The sequence below is a fragment of the Chlorocebus sabaeus genome, chromosome 10 (genome assembly GCF_047675955.1).
Source record: "Chlorocebus sabaeus isolate Y175 chromosome 10, mChlSab1.0.hap1, whole genome shotgun sequence".
In the NCBI taxonomy this organism is placed as follows: Eukaryota; Metazoa; Chordata; class Mammalia; order Primates; family Cercopithecidae; genus Chlorocebus; species Chlorocebus sabaeus.
In genome coordinates, this window is record NC_132913.1 from 119,966,383 (window position 1) to 119,981,796 (window position 15,414).

Here is a 15,414-nt window from a genome sequence, read left to right on the forward strand (position 1 = left end):
TACTCCATTGTATGTGTGCACCCTGTTTGGTTTCTCCATTCCTCTGTTGCTGGACACTTGGTTGCTTCCAGCTCTTGGCTGCTGTGGATAATGCTGCTGGGAACATGGGTGTGCAGTATCTGTTCGAGTCCCTGGTTTGCATTCCTTTGACTACACACTCAGAGTGGGATGTCTGGACTGGAGTAATACTTTTGAACTCAGCCTGAGGTCACCAAACTCTCTGAGCTCCTTATCAGAGGCTACACTTCTGGGTGTGCCCATGGCTCATGGAAAACAGACTCACCCCAGGCTCAATCTACCTGTGTAAGAAAACAGGGGTCAACCTCAAGTATACAAGCTGCTGTGGAAGACCCAGCCCAGGCCTGGCCAACCCAGGGCACTGGCCCCTCCCCAGCCTGTGTCCTCAGGACATAGATGTGGGCACCCACACACACCAAGTGGGTTCTAGGGCAGCCAGGCCACCCCACATGCCTCCTTTCACACTCCTCTGGGGCTCGTGGTATGATGAGCCCTAACCTGGGCCCTGGACTAGGCTGTGTGTTTCCAGTCTCACCTCTCTTCACACCTTGAATGAGGTGAACAAAGGAGTGGCAACGGATCTCCCACAAGACACTATGAGCCACACACGGTCCCTTCCCTTCAGCAAGCTTGGCTTCTGGTCACAGGACTGGGTGGGGTCAAGATGGACACAAGGGGTGTGGGGAGGGACGTGGAGCATTTACAGCCAGGGGCAAAGTCCTACCCTGATTTAAACCCAGGCAGCCTGCACTGCAGCCGGTTCCTAGTGTCCCCACTTCGCCTCCCTCCTGCTGCGCCCAAGACATGCAGGGGCCCTGGGTGCTGCTGCTGCTGGGCCTGAGGCTACAGCTCTCCCTGGGCATCATCCCAGGTAATGAGGCTCCCCAAGCTGTTCCGCACACAGGGTGCCCCCTCACCAGGCTGACCTGATTTCTACTCTCCCCCTGGCCAGTTGAGGAGGAGAACCCAGCCTTCTGGAACCGCCATGCAGCTGAGGCCCTGGATGCCGCCAAGAAGCTGCAGCCCATCCAGAAGGTCGCCAAGAACCTCATCCTCTTCCTGGGTGATGGTGAGTGACCAAGGCCTATCCAGCCCCGCAGCCCTCACAGCCCCAGCACCTAGGACCTCTGGTGATTCCAGGCCAGCCCTGGGGCCCAGGACTCACACATTTCTGCCCCTTCAGGGATGGGGGTGCCCACGGTGACAGCCACCAGGATCCTAAAGGGGCAGAAGAATGGCAAACTGGGGCCTGAGACGCCCCTGGCCATGGACCGCTTCCCATACGTGGCGCTATCCAAGGTAAGGGCTGGGCCACTTCAGAGTCCTCCAAGCAGAGGAGAGGGGTCAAGGATATGGAGTGTGGCAGGAGGGAGGGAGCCAGGACAGCTGGGGCCTGAGTTAGGAGCTGGGAGCAGTTAGGACCCCAGAGGACCAGAACCAGGCCCCTGGTTGGGGTCTGTGTCCAGAAGGCTGGGTCCTCCTCAGTTGGCCAGGGGGAGAGTAGAGATCAGGTCAGCCTGGTGAGGGGGCGCCCTGTGTGCAGAACAGCTTGGGGAGCCTCATTACCTGGGATGATGCCCAGGGAGAGCTGTAGCCTCAGGCCCAGCAGCAGCAGCACCCAGGGCCCCTGCATGTCTTGGGCGCAGCAGGAGGGAGGCGAAGTGGGGATACTAGGAACCAGCTGCAGTACAGGCTGCCGGGGTTTAAATCAGGGTAGGACTTTGCCCCTGGCTGTAAATGCTGCCGAAGCCCCAAAGTAGAGCTCAGGGTGTCTCTATTCCCAGACGTACAATGTGGACAGACAGGTGCCAGACAGCGCAGGCACAGCCACAGCCTACCTGTGCGGGGTCAAGGCCAACTACCAGACCATCGGCTTGAGTGCAGCCGCCCGCTATAACCAGTGCAACACGACACGCGGCAATGAGGTCATCTCCGTGATGAACCGGGCCAAGAAAGCAGGTGAGCTAGGGCCCGCTGCGGGGTCAGGACCAGGCCCAAGACCTCGGTCACCAATCCTGACCCCTGTCACCCTCAGGAAAGTCAGTGGGAGTGGTGACCACCACACGGGTGCAGCATGCCTCGCCAGCCGGCACCTACGCACACACGGTGAACCGCAACTGGTACTCAGATGCTGACATGCCTGCCTCGGCCCACCAGGATGGCTGCCAGGACATTGCCACACAGCTCATCTCCAACGTGGACATTGACGTGCGACCCCAAGGCCAAGGGCTGGGGCTAGGCAGAGGGGAAGGTGGGGGCACAGGCTCAGATCCAGGCAACCAAAAGCCTGATCCGGGTCAGCAGGGTCTGGAGGTGGGGTTGGGCACGCGGAATGTGCAACCCAGCCTGGGCCATTCCCACTGCCCTGGGGAGGGGAGCCAGGGGCTGTGCATGAGGAGGGGACGTGGGGCCAACTAGGCCCCCAACCCACCTGCCCCATCCTCTGTCCCCAGGTGATCCTGGGTGGAGGCCGCAAGTACATGTTTCCCAGGGGGGCCCCAGACCCTGAGTACCCAAGTGATGCCAGCCAGAACGGAATCAGACTGGACGGGAAGTACCTGGTGCAGGAATGGCTGACAAAGCACCAGGTGACGGGGGCTGGCAGGTGTGGGAGGCATGGCAGGGGCAGGGCAAGTGTGTGGGTCTCAGGGCTGTGGGCTGAGGCCTGGCTCTATCCCTGCAGGGTGCCCGGTATGTGTGGAACCGCACTGAGCTCATGCAGGCATCCCTGGACCAGTCTGTGACCCATCTCATGGGTAATGACCCCCTTCCTGCCCTGGCATCCCTCAGACGGCCTCAGAGGGTGCCATCCAAGCCTGTGTGCACATCAGCCAGCACTCTCCTGCTCACAGCCTGCCAATCACTACCAAGCCCCTTGTCCCACAGGCCTCTTTGAACCCGGAGACATGAAATATGAGATCAACCGAGACCCCACACTGGACCCCTCCCTGCTGGAGATGACAGAGGCTGCCCTGCGCCTGCTGAGCAGGAACCCCCGCGGCTTCTACCTCTTCGTGGAGGGTGTGTGGTGGCCCCTGGGGAGTGGAGGAAGGCGGGGCAGGGCAGGGCAAGTTCAAGCATCACCCTCCTCTGGCCTTCCTGCAGGTGGTCGCATAGACCATGGTCATCATGCGGGCTTGGCTTACCATGCGCTCACCGAGGCGGTCATGTTCGATGACGCCATCGAGAGGGCAGGCCAGCTCACCAGCGAGGAGGACACGCTGACCCTCATCACTGCTGACCACTCCCACGTATTCTCCTTTGGTGGCTACACCTTGCGAGGGAGCTCCATCTTCGGTAGGCCTGGGGAGAGTGGCAGGTGCTGCTGCATCAGTTTTGTGGGTGAAGTCTGAGCCTCAGTTTTCTCCTCTGCCAAATGTGTGTGATGCTGGCACCAGCCCTATTGTGAGGACAGAGCCCCTGAACAGGCAAAGTGGTGGTGCCTAGCACATAGGAGGCACTCCCACAGCTGTGGTCAGCTCAACTACAGGGACCCCCGTCTCCCTACAGGGTTGGCCCCCAGCAAGGCTCTGGACAGCAAAGCCTACACGTCCATCCTGTACGGCAATGGCCCGGGCTACGTACTCAACTCAGGCGTGCGGCCAGATGTGAATGAGAGTGAGAGCGGTGAGTGAGGCTGAATGGCCCGCTCAGGGGGACCAGAGTGCCAGGGACGGGGCATTCGCGGGAGGGGGACGCCGCCCGCCTGCCCTGAACTGCACTCACCCTCCTACCAGGGAGCCCCGATTACCGGCAGCAGGCAGCGGTGCCCCTGTCGTCCGAGACCCACGGAGGCGAAGACGTGGCGGTGTTCGCGCGCGGTCCTCAGGCGCACCTGGTGCACGGTGTGCAGGAGCAGAGCTTCGTAGCGCACGTCATGGCCTTTGCCGCCTGCCTGGAGCCCTACACGGCCTGCGACCTGGCGCCCCCCGCCGGCACGACCGACACCGCGCCTCCCGCTCCCGCCGGCACTACTGACACCGCGCCTCCCGCTCCGGCCGGCACCACCGACGCTGCGCACCCGGTTCCCGCGTCGCTGCCTCTGCTGGCCGGGACCCTGCTGCTGCTGGGGGCGGCCGCTGCTCCCTGAGCGCCCCACCCTGGAGTTATCCTGCTCCCCACCTCCAGGCGTCCTGCCCTGCTCCCCGTCCTGAGCTGCCACTTTCGGCGTGAACACATACAGGTGACCTGCCGCTGGACCTTCATCCCCTAGAGATAAACCAGCATTAGCTGGAGCAGCGCTGCCCTTCTTCCCTCTGCATCCCCTTCAGGGAGCAGGAACCCAGGGCGCCCTGGGAGCTGAGCCTGGGACTCCCAGGACCTCCCCCCAAGCTGCTCTCTGATTCTTCCTCCCAACCCCAGAGACTGCGGATTTGTGCCATGCGGCTGCCTGCACCCCAGACAATAAAGGGACCCAAACCACTCAGCCCCCACCCTGCCTCTAGCCTGAGGAAGACCAAGTAGGCCTGGACCCAGAGACGTCCTCCAACCCTGGATACGACACACGGAGACTGTGTGCCCCATCGTTCTTAGCTTCAATCCTCATAGCACCTGGTAGACCCAAACACTTGGGTGGATCAGGACACCTGAAGAAGAGCAGCTTCCCGCCACTCTGCAACCCACCCAAGGAGGCTGCTGGGGTGGGGATCCCCATGGGGGCTTTGACACAATCCTCTGCTGCCTCCCCACTAGGATCATTCCACACCCCTGCACCTGACCAAGGGACCAATGAGGCAGAGGCTTGCCCCAAGTCACAGTCATTCAGATGCTTCCCGACCCCCAGTGCCCATTCCAGGTCAGGAGATCCAAGGAGCGCCTGAGGAGCTCTGGGTACAGGGCAGCAGCCCAGAGCCCATGGACCCTCCTGGGACATCTGGATGCTGGGCATAGATTTCTCAACAAGGAAGACTCCCCTGCCTCCTGAAGGTCTCCATTCTCCTAGGAGACAAAGCAATAATAAAAGGAAGTGTTAGACAATGCAATGCCGGTACTACTTCCTAGGAGAAAAATCATGAGTGAGTGAGGGCACGGTATCTGGAGGGGTGGATAACGCAGACCAGGAGGGGCTGCTGAGGAGCAGACGATTGAGCAAGACACTTGAATAGAGTGGGGCTTGAGCAAGGCAGCACAGCAGTGCAAAGGCCCTGGGACAGTGCCAGAAGGTGCTCTGGGAGGCCAAGGACTGGATCAGAGGGGTGGGGGTGGGTGGGTAGAGTGGGGAAAGCCTGAGGGGTCAGGAGAGTGGGGGTGGGGCATGGGAGACCATGAAGTCTGGGTACAGGGGTGTGGTTGAGGTCTTTGAGGAGGGCTGTGACTCACCCTGGCTGGAAAATGAGCACTCTGGCTGCTGCCAGGAGAAGCGTCTGGTCTTTTGGGCCGAGTATGGGGGTGGTGACAGGCCCAGGTGAGAGGTGAGGAAGAAGCTGACTCCAGGTGTTTGTGACCTCCCTCCAAAAGCATTCTGGAGCACCCATCCCAATAGAGCCATACTTAGTGAGTACCACACCTGCTCCAATAGAACATTGAAAAGAATTAAATAAAGGTGAAATCAACCACATTTTCCAGCAAATTTTGCAGTATTACAAATTTATTTGTACATTTACAAAGGTGCGAAAAAGCATCTTGCTTTTGCAAGAAATAGTAACATGATTCAATATGCTTTCTTATTTACTAAAACCTTGAAATAAAATTGTAAAACATCAGTTTGAAGGCCTGGCTCTCAGGGTCGTTCTTTTTTAATTCTGGGTTTTAGTAGCTGTCACAAAAATATTGGAGGACCATGATCCCACTTGTGAATAGCCATAGGACTCCAGCCTGGGAAGCACAGTGAGAATCTATGTCTAAAAAACGAAATAAAAGGATGAATTTTATGGTATGTAAATTATATCTAAATTTTAAAAAACAGATTCAAATATATAATCTGCTTTCAAGTTTTTTTTAAATATGTAGGGATGAGGGTTGTATCAGTCAAATACATTTTTGACCACAAAATTCACATGTCAATGAAAACATTCTCAAACTTCAGTTCTAACAAATGTTTTCTTTGGCATGAGTTTTCTTTCCAAGATGATTACTTTCTCATTTTTTCATTGAGAGGACATCTTTACCTTGAAGGAGCAGATGCAAGAAAAGTAAAATTATTTTTCAAGCTTTTTCCTGATTGTCTAAAACAGATAGCTCTTGTCATCTCAAAAGTGTCAGCACTTTGGTCTTTAAGAAGGAGGGAGCCCAGGTGCGGTGACTCATGCCTGTAATCCTAACACTTGGGAGGCCAAGGTGGGCAGATCATTTGAAGTCAGGAATTCGAGACCAGCCTGATCAACATGGTGAAATCCCATCTCTAGTAAAAATACAAAAATTAGCCAGACATGGTGCCACACACCTATAATCCCAGCACTTTGGGAGGCTGAGGCAGGCGGATGACTTGAGGTCAGGAGTTTGAGACCAGCCTGGTCAACATGGTGAAACACTGTCTCTACTGAAAATACAAAAATTAGCCAGGTGGGTGGTGGGGGCCTATAATCCCAGCTACTCCAGAGGCTGAGACAGGAGAATCTCTTGAACCTGGAGGCGGGGGTTGCAGTTAGCCACGATCACACCACTGCCTCCAGCCTGGGAGACAGAGCGAGACTCCCTCTCAAAAAAAGGAGGGAGGTAGGAGTTGGGGTGAGGATTGAAAAATTACCTATCGGGTACAAATTCATTATGGGTATTGGGTTCACTAGAAGCCTAATCTCCACCAGTATGCAGTCTACCCATGTAATAAACAAGCACATGTACCCCTGAATCTAAATTTTAAAAAAAGAATATTCACAGGGAAAAAAATCACAGGGAAGAAATAAATTAAAAATTACTGATAAATTTTAAAAAATAAGGAGGGAGGGCTGGGCACGGTGGCTCACGCTTATAATCCCAGCACCGCGGGAGGCTGAGGCAGGTGGATCACAAGGTCAGGAGATCGAGACCATCCTGGCTAACACAGTGAAACCCCATCTCTACTAAGAATACACAAAATTAGCTGGGCTTGGTGGCAGGTGCCTGTAGTCCCAGCTACTCAGGAGGCTGAGGCAGGAGAATCGCTTGAACCTGGGAGGTGGAGGTTGCAGTGAGCTGAGATGGTGCCACCGCACTCCAGCCTGGGCGACAGAGTGAGACTCCATCTCCAAAATACATACATACATACATACATACATACATACATACATACATAGAGAGGGAAAGTTAACAGAGAGGGAGGGGAACTTGGGGCAACCCTCTTCAGTATTTTGCCATGAAGATAAGTCATTCTGTGTGGCTGGAAAGTTTTCATGGTCACACCCAGTCTCCTTACCAAGTATGGGAAAGATTCTACTCTAATGCCACAGTCTTGGCTGTATAACATGAGCCTACTGTCGGTCTCCTGCAATATTCTGTGCCCTCCAGGCTTCTACCTCTTCCCTGCGCTGATTAGACCATGGATGAGCCAATGAGTGAGGGGTAAGGGTGAAGCTACCTCTGCACCCTGATTCATATCCAGAATCCTTTTTTAAAAATCCCTTTCTGAGTAGCTATTCTATCTGTGGTTGCATTTTTACCATTTTCCCATATGACATTGTTTTTATTAAAGAAGGCATTTACTGTTGGCAATATATCTTGTCTGCTCTATCTTCCCTTTAGTGGCTCATGAAAAAAAAAAAAAAAGGAAAGAAAGAAAGAAAAGAAAGAAGCGATTTGTGTATTTCAGTATTGGAACAGCACCTGGCAAATACCTTCAGCTGAGCCATGTTGGAAACATCTGTGCTTTCAGCTCACTGCGAAGCAAACCTCCCACACTGGGTAATTTGCTCTAACACGAGTTTCTTCCAATCTTCGGCAGTGTTTTCTCTACATCTTCCGACGGTGTTTGCTGACAAAGAAATGCCTTTCGGTTTGTCGACAGATCATTTACTGCTCATTGTTTCTGCCATTTTTCCTGCAGCAGAAAGAGTAAGTGTCTGCCCGTTGGTAGGTGTTTTTTGTTTCATGCTATCTTGCAAGAAACTTTAAAAGAGCTTTCCAAATATTTATCATTGCTTAGGGAAATAACTAAGAAGGACTGGGTTGAACAGCACAAGACTTTAAATATTGCTGGGAAAAAAGACTGCACAGGTTTCTCTTCAGTTCTGGAAGCTTAGTTTTAGACACCTTGCCAACCATGAGGATTGCACACTGCTGATGACTTAACAGCTCCAGGCACAAGGCACCTTGGGCAAACTTCAGCAGTAACCACAGAGTGGGGGAAATTCAAAGAGTTTTATTTGCTGAATTTTTATTTTAGGGGCTAACTTCTGGTCAGGTCTGTACCCTGAGCTCAGCCAGGAGTAATAAGGAATTCCTAGCTCTCCCTTCTGCTGTGGTTCACCTCCTCTGGATTTCTGGTGTTCATTGCAGATTCCTTACACGAATCTTGTGTGAGCCACTCGGCCATTTTGGAAGATGAGTTTGGTTAAAACTAGATCATATAGGCCGAGCACTGTGGCTCACGCCAGTAATCCCAGCACTTTGGGAGGCTGAGGTGATCTGCCATCACCTGAGGTTGGGAGTTCGAGACCAGCCAGACCAACATGGAGAAACTCTGTGTCTACTAAAAATGCAAAATTAGCTGGGCATGGTGGTGCATGCCTATAATCCTAGCTACTCAGGAGGCTGAGGCAGGAGAATCACTCTAACCCAGGAAGCAGAGGTTGCAGTGAGCCAAGATGGTGCCATTATACTCCAGCCTGGTGAACAAGAGTGAAACTCTGTCTCAAAAAAAAAAAAAAGAAAAAGATCATATAATCCGTCAATCCACTTAGACACACTAAACTCTAATCCTCCGCAATCCGCTGAAAGCGTGCAATCCAGAGTGGGTATTGCATCAACCCCTGGTCTGGGGCACCCAATTCCCTTCTTCTGGGACACCCAAGAACTGTTTGGAGTGGTACCTGCATGAAGCGTGAAGGCACCAGCATGGAGCTCGATATTAAACATGAGCTCTTGGGGCCCCCACTGCCCAGGGCTATGGCAAGGCATGTGGTGAGCTGAGCAAACAGTAGGCGCTCAGGAGTGCCTAATGTCCCTTTAACCAAACCCCAAGGTCCAGGTGAGTTCTGAAGTGCTTAAGTACTGGGCAGGATGCCCAGGCTGAGCAACTCCCTGTAAGCAGGGGCGTCTCACTCCCTGCAGAGCACAGACCCCAGAGGGCACCACAGGTTCAGTCCCCACCAGACTTGGAGCCCCCTGTCCATCGAGTTCCCTTGAGCCACTGCCCCTGCACATATCCAGTGATTGGCACAGGAAGCCTTGTGATCCAGGAAAAGGAGCACCCTCCCTGCAGCCTCTCAGGAGGACTCAAGGGGGATCCCAGCTGTGCCCTTCTGTCCTGGGTGCTGACGTTGCATCTGATCTTGTCCTGGCCCCACTGCTTCTAGGAACAGGCCTCCCCACTGGGTTAGCAACTGCATAACTGGCCTCTGCCCCTAGAGGAAGCCTCCCTGAATCTCAGCCTCCCAGAGGGGCTCCAGAGGCCTTCCGGAAGCTGTGTGAGATGTGCAGTTGCACCCCTTCATCTAAGGCGGCCCCAGGGCCTACTGACCACAGCTGACCACAGCTTCCACATTTACTGCCAGTGCGCACACCAGACCCCAACACCAACAAGGAACTGGAAGCTCCCCTTGATAGAGCCTTGCCACTAGGGATGCCAGTCTTTGCCAATGCACTTGGCATGGTGCCTGGGAACCAGCCACATGGCTCTTGAGCTGCCCTTCAAGGAGGAAACAGAAGCCCCCTGTCAAAAGATGAGGCCGCCATCCACTCTTAGTAGGGAGGTGGCCAGGCCCTGGTGCCCTGTTCTGGCACTCTGTTCACCAGATTTGCAAATTTGTTGTTATCAGCCAGCACGGTTTCCCCACTTCCACCCACCCTGTCTGGGCTCCTTAGAGTAAAGGAAATTCTCCCCAAGGAGCTACTTTCAGACCTCTCCACACAGATTCCTGACAGCAGTCCCTGCAATGGTTTGGTTCCACAGGATCATAGAAGCTTTTTAAAATTATTATTTATGCAAAATATAGACAAGGAAAGATGCGATTTGACTACACCATGTGACAGCTTCTTGGGGATTTGAGCTGCCTGCCGATCCAATGAACCAGCCGTGAGCTGCTGCCAGAGGCTACAGGATCCTGGGTGGCAGCTAAGGCTGGGGAAGCCAGGAACCCATCTCACTTCCTTGCAACCTGATGAGCTCATGCTGGACACAGACCCAGCTTGGAACTGAACCGTGTAGCCCTCTGGGCACCTTGAACCTTGCACCAGGGTGCTGGGGAGGCTGGGGAGGAGGAGGCATTCACTGTGACCAATGGGGTTGCTTTATCTGTGGATGTGTTTATAGCTTTTATTTTATTTTATTTTGTGTGTGTTTATTCTTTCTTTTTAATTTTACTTTATTTTTGAGACAGGGCCTAGCTCTGTCTCCCAGGCACAATCTCGGCTCACTGCAACCTCTGCTTTCTGGGCTCAAGTGACCTCCCAAGTAGCTGGGATTACAGGTGTGCACCACCATGCCTGGATAATTTTTGTATTGTTTATAGAGACAGGGTTTTGCCATGTTGTGCAGGCTGGTCTTGAATTGCTGGGCTCAAGCAATGCACCTGCCTTAGCCTCTCAAAGTGCTGGGACTGCAAGCGTGAGCCACCACACCCTGGCCAGTTTTATTTTATTTTTAATTGATAAATAAAAATTGTATATATTTATGGGGTACAATGTGATGTTTCAATACATGTATACATTGTGGAATGATCAAGTCAGGCTAATTAGCATATCCATATTTATTATTTCTTTGTGATGAGAACATTTAAAATCCCATCTTTGGCTGGGCGTGGTGGTTCATGCCTGTAACTTCAGCACTTTGGGAGGCCGAGGAGGACAGATTACCTGAGGTCAGGAGTTGGAGACCAGCCTGATCAACATGGTGAAACCCCGTCTCTAATAAAAATACAAAAATTAGCTGGGCATGGTGGCACACGCTTGTAATCCCAACTACTTGGGAGGCTGAAGTATGAGAATTGCTTGAACCCAGGAGGTGTAGGTTGCAGTGAGCTGAGATAATGCCACTGCACTCCAGCCTGGACGACAAAAGCGAAACTCGGTCTCAAAAAAAAAAAAAAAAAGAAAAAACCAAAAACAGTAAAATCCAGTCTTTCAGCTGTTTTAAAATATACAATACATTATTATGAACTGTAGTCACCTTGCTATGCAATAGAACAGCAGAACTTATTCCTCCTACTAGCTGTAACTTTGTACCTGTTGACCAACCTCTCCTCTTCCCCGTTCACCTCCCCTCTGTGCCTGGCTTATTTCACTTCACATAATATCCTCTCGGTTCATCCATGTTGTTGAAAATGACAGAATTTCCTGTTTTTATAAGGCTGACTAGTGTTCCGTTATGTAAATACACCACGTGCTAAAAATCCATTTATCTGTTTAGGAACACTTAGGTTGTTTCCATATCTCGACTATTGTCAATAATGGTGTCATGAACATGGCAGTGCAGACATCTCTTCTGCATACAGATTTCAATCCTTTGGGTATGTACCCTGTAGTGGGGTTGCTGGATTATATGATACAGGTAATTCTCTTTTTTTGTAGAGATAGGGTCTCACTATGTTGTCCAGGCTGGTCTTGAACTCCTGATCTGAAGCGGTCCTTCTCCCTTGGTCTCCTAGAGTAGAGTGCTGAGATTACAGGCATGAGCCACAACACCTAGCCCTCCAAGTAATTCTCTTTTTAGACTTTTGAGAAACCTTCATACTCTTATCCAAAATGGCTGTACTAATTTACAATACTACCAACAGTGTATAATGGTTCCCTTTTCTCCACACCCTTGTCAACACTTACTATCTTTCATCTTTTTTATAATGGCCAATCTAACAGGTGCAAGGCAGTATCTCATTGTGGTTTTAATTTGCATTTCTCTGATGATTAGCGATATTGAGCACTTTTTCATATAACTGTTGGACATTTGTATGTCTTGTTTTGAGAAATGTCTGTTTAAGTCCTTTGCCTTTTTAAAATCGGGATTTTTTGTTTGTTTGTTTGTTTGTTTGTTTTTATTGAGTCATTTGGGTTCCTTGCATATTTTGGATATTAGCCCTTTACCAGTGTATGATTTGCAAATATCTTCTCCCAATCTTCGAGTTGTCTCTTCACCCTATTAACTGTTTCCATTGTTGTTCACAAGCTTTTTAGCTCGATGCAATACAATTTGTCTATTTTTGCTTTTGTTGCCTGTGTTTTTGGGGTCATATCCAAGAAATCTCTGCCCAGACCAATGGCATGGAGCCTTTCCCCTGTGTTTCTTCTAGTAGTTTTATAGTTTCAGGTCTTGCATTTAAGTCTTCATTTTGAGTTGATTTTTGTATAAGGGGTGAGATAAAGTCCCCTTTTCTGTCTGTGGAGATCTAGTTTTTCCAAAACCATTTATTAAGAGACTGTCCTTTCCCCATTGTCCAAGACCAGGTAAAGCAGCACATGCCTGTAATCCCAGCCCTCTGAGAGGCCAAGGTGGGAGGATCACTTGAGGCCAGGCGTTTGAGACCAGACTGGACAACATAGCAAGCCCCATCTCTTAAAAAAAAAAAAAAAAAAAAATTTCATTAGCTCAGCATAGTGGCATGCACCTGTAGTCCCAGCTACTCAGGAGGCTGAGGCATGAGGACTGTGAGAGCACAGGAGTTCAAGGTTACAGTGAGCTATGATTGCATCACTGCACTCCGACCTTTTTTATGCTCTCTTAAGTGGGGTTGTTTTTGTAATTTCTTTTTCAGACAGTTAGTTAGTATAAAGAAACACTACTGCTTTTGGTAAGTTGATTTTGTATCCTGCAACTTTACTGAATTTGTTTATCAATTCTAACAGTTTTTGGGGGGAACTGTTTAGGATATTTTACATATAAGATCATGTCAGCAAACAGAAACAATTTCACTTCATCCTTTCCTATTAGGATGCCTTTTATTTCTTTTTCTTGCTGAATTGCTCTGGCTAAGATTTCCAGTACCATTTGGAACACAGCAGGCATCCTTGCCTTGTTCCTGATCTTAGAGGAGAAGCTTTCAACTTTTCACTGTTGAGTATGATGTTGGCTGTGGACTTGTCACACATGATCTTCACTGAGTTGAGGAACATTCCTTGCATACCTACTTTGTTGAGAGTGTTTTTGTTTTTGTTTTTGTTTATGTTTTTGTTTTGAGACAGAGTCTTGCTCTGTCGCCCAGGCTGGAGTGCAGTGGTGCGATCTCAGCTCAATGTAAGCTCCGCCTGCCGGGTTCACGCCATTCTGCCTCAGCCTGCCGAGTAGCTGGGACTACAGGTGCCCACCATCATGCCGGCTAATTTTTTTGTATTTTTAGTAGAGATGGGGTTTCATCATGTTAGCCAGGAAGGTCTCAATCTCCTGACCTCATGATCCGCCCACCTTGGCCTCCCAAAGTGTATTGAGAGTTTTTTACCATGGAAGGATTGAACTCTGTCAAATGCTTTTTCTGCATCTATTGAGATGAATATATGATTTCTTGTCCTTCATTCTGCTAATATGGTGACTCTCATTGATTGGCATATGTTGAACCAAACTTGCAGAGATAATCTTTTTTTTTTTTTTTTTTTTGAGACAGAGTCTCACTCTGTGGCCCAGGCTGGAGTACAGTGGCATAATATTGGCTCACTGCAACCTCCACCTCCCAGGTTCAAGCAATTTTCATGCCTCAGCCACCCTAGTAGCTGGGGCTTCAGGCGTGCACCACCATGCCTGGCTAATTTTTGTATCTTTAGTAGAGACAGGATTTTGCCATATTGCCCAGGCTGGTCTCAATGTCCTGGGCTCAAGTGATCCACCCACCTCAACCTCATGCTGGGATCACAGGCATGAGCCATTGCGTCCAGCCCATGGTGAATGATCTTTTTAATGTACTGGTGAATAGGGTTATCTAGTATTTTCTTGAGGATTTTTGCAACCATGTTCATCAATGATATTGCCTGTACTTATTCCTTCTTGCAGTGTCTTTGTCTGGCTTGGTATCAGAGTAAGCTGGCCTTGTAGAGTGAGTTTGGAAGTATGCTCTCCTCTTCAGTTTTTGGAAAGGGCTTGATAAGAATTGGTATCAGCTCTTCTTTAAATATTCGGTAGAATTTAACCATGAAGTTATCTCGTTCTGGGATTTTTTTGTTGGTGGTGGTAGACTTCTAATTACTGATTCAATCTTCTTATTAGTTATTAATCTGTAGTCTGTTCAGATTTCCAATTTTTTCATGATCCAGTATTTAGGTTATATTTCTAGGAATTTATCTATTTCTTCTAGGTTGTGCAATTTGTTGGCATGTAATTGCTTATAGTAGTCTCTTACGATCCTTTGTATTTCTGTTATCAATGGTAACAACTCTTCTTTCATCTCTGATTGTATTTGAGTCTTCTCTCTTTTTTCTTTATTAGTTTAGCTAAGGGTTTGTCAATTTTGTTCAGCTTTTTACAAACCAACTCTTAGTTTTGTTGGTTTTTTCTATTGTTTTTCTAGTCTCTATTTCATTGATTTCTTCTCCGATCTTTGTTATTTCCTTCCTTCTGCTTTTACCTTAATTTGTTATTCTTTTTTCTAGTTCCTTGAGGCATAATATTAGCCTGTTTATTTGAGATTTTTCTTCTTTTTTGATATAGGCATTTATTGCTATAAACTTCCCTCTCAGAACTGCTTTAGGCTGGATGTGGTGGCTCATGTCTGTAATCCTAGCATTTTGGGAGGCTGAGGTGAGAGGACAGATTGAGGCCAGGAGTTTGAAACCAGCCTGATCAACATAGTGAGACTCCATCTCTACAAAAATAAAAATAAATTATCCAGGTATGGCGGCACCGGCCTGTAGTCCCAGCTACTTGGGAGGATGAGGTGGGAGGATTACTTGAGCCCAGGAGTTCAAGGCTACAGTAAGCAGTGATTGTGCTGCTGCATTCCAGCCTGGGCAACAGAGTGAGACCCTATCTCAAAAAAACAAAACAAAACAAAACAAAGCTGCCTTTGCTGCATCCCACACGTTTTCGTATATCGTGCTTCCGTTTTTTGTTTGTCTCAAGATATTTTTAAGTTTACCCTTTAATTTTTTCTTTGATTCAACAGTTGTTCAGAGAAGCATATTGTTTAATTTCCACATATTTGTTAATTTCCCATAATTCCTTATGTTATTGATTTCTAGTTTCATACCATTGTGGTTGGAAAAGGTGCTTGATATGACTTCAATTTTTTTCTGTTTTTTTGAGGCAGGGTCTTGCTCTGTCATCCAGGCTGGAGTGCAGTGGTGCTGATCACTACTCACTGCAACCTCGGACTCCCAGGCTCAAGCAATCCTCCTGACTCAGCCTCC

At 49.6% G+C, this 15,414-nt stretch overlaps 1 protein-coding gene across 1 annotated transcript; it reads left to right on the forward strand.

Moving 5' to 3' along the window:
- The first annotated feature begins 822 nt into the window (after window positions 1-822).
- ALPI (alkaline phosphatase, intestinal) lies at window positions 823-4,253 on the forward strand. Its single transcript, XM_073020289.1, has 11 exons — window positions 823-889; window positions 971-1,087; window positions 1,202-1,317; window positions 1,803-1,977; window positions 2,054-2,226; window positions 2,472-2,606; window positions 2,702-2,774; window positions 2,905-3,039; window positions 3,124-3,315; window positions 3,529-3,645; window positions 3,756-4,253. Exons 1-11 carry the CDS (start codon window positions 823-825, stop codon window positions 4,106-4,108), a joined length of 1,653 nt encoding a protein of 550 aa, XP_072876390.1. The 3' UTR covers window positions 4,109-4,253.
- The last annotated feature ends 11,161 nt before the right edge of the window (window positions 4,254-15,414 follow it).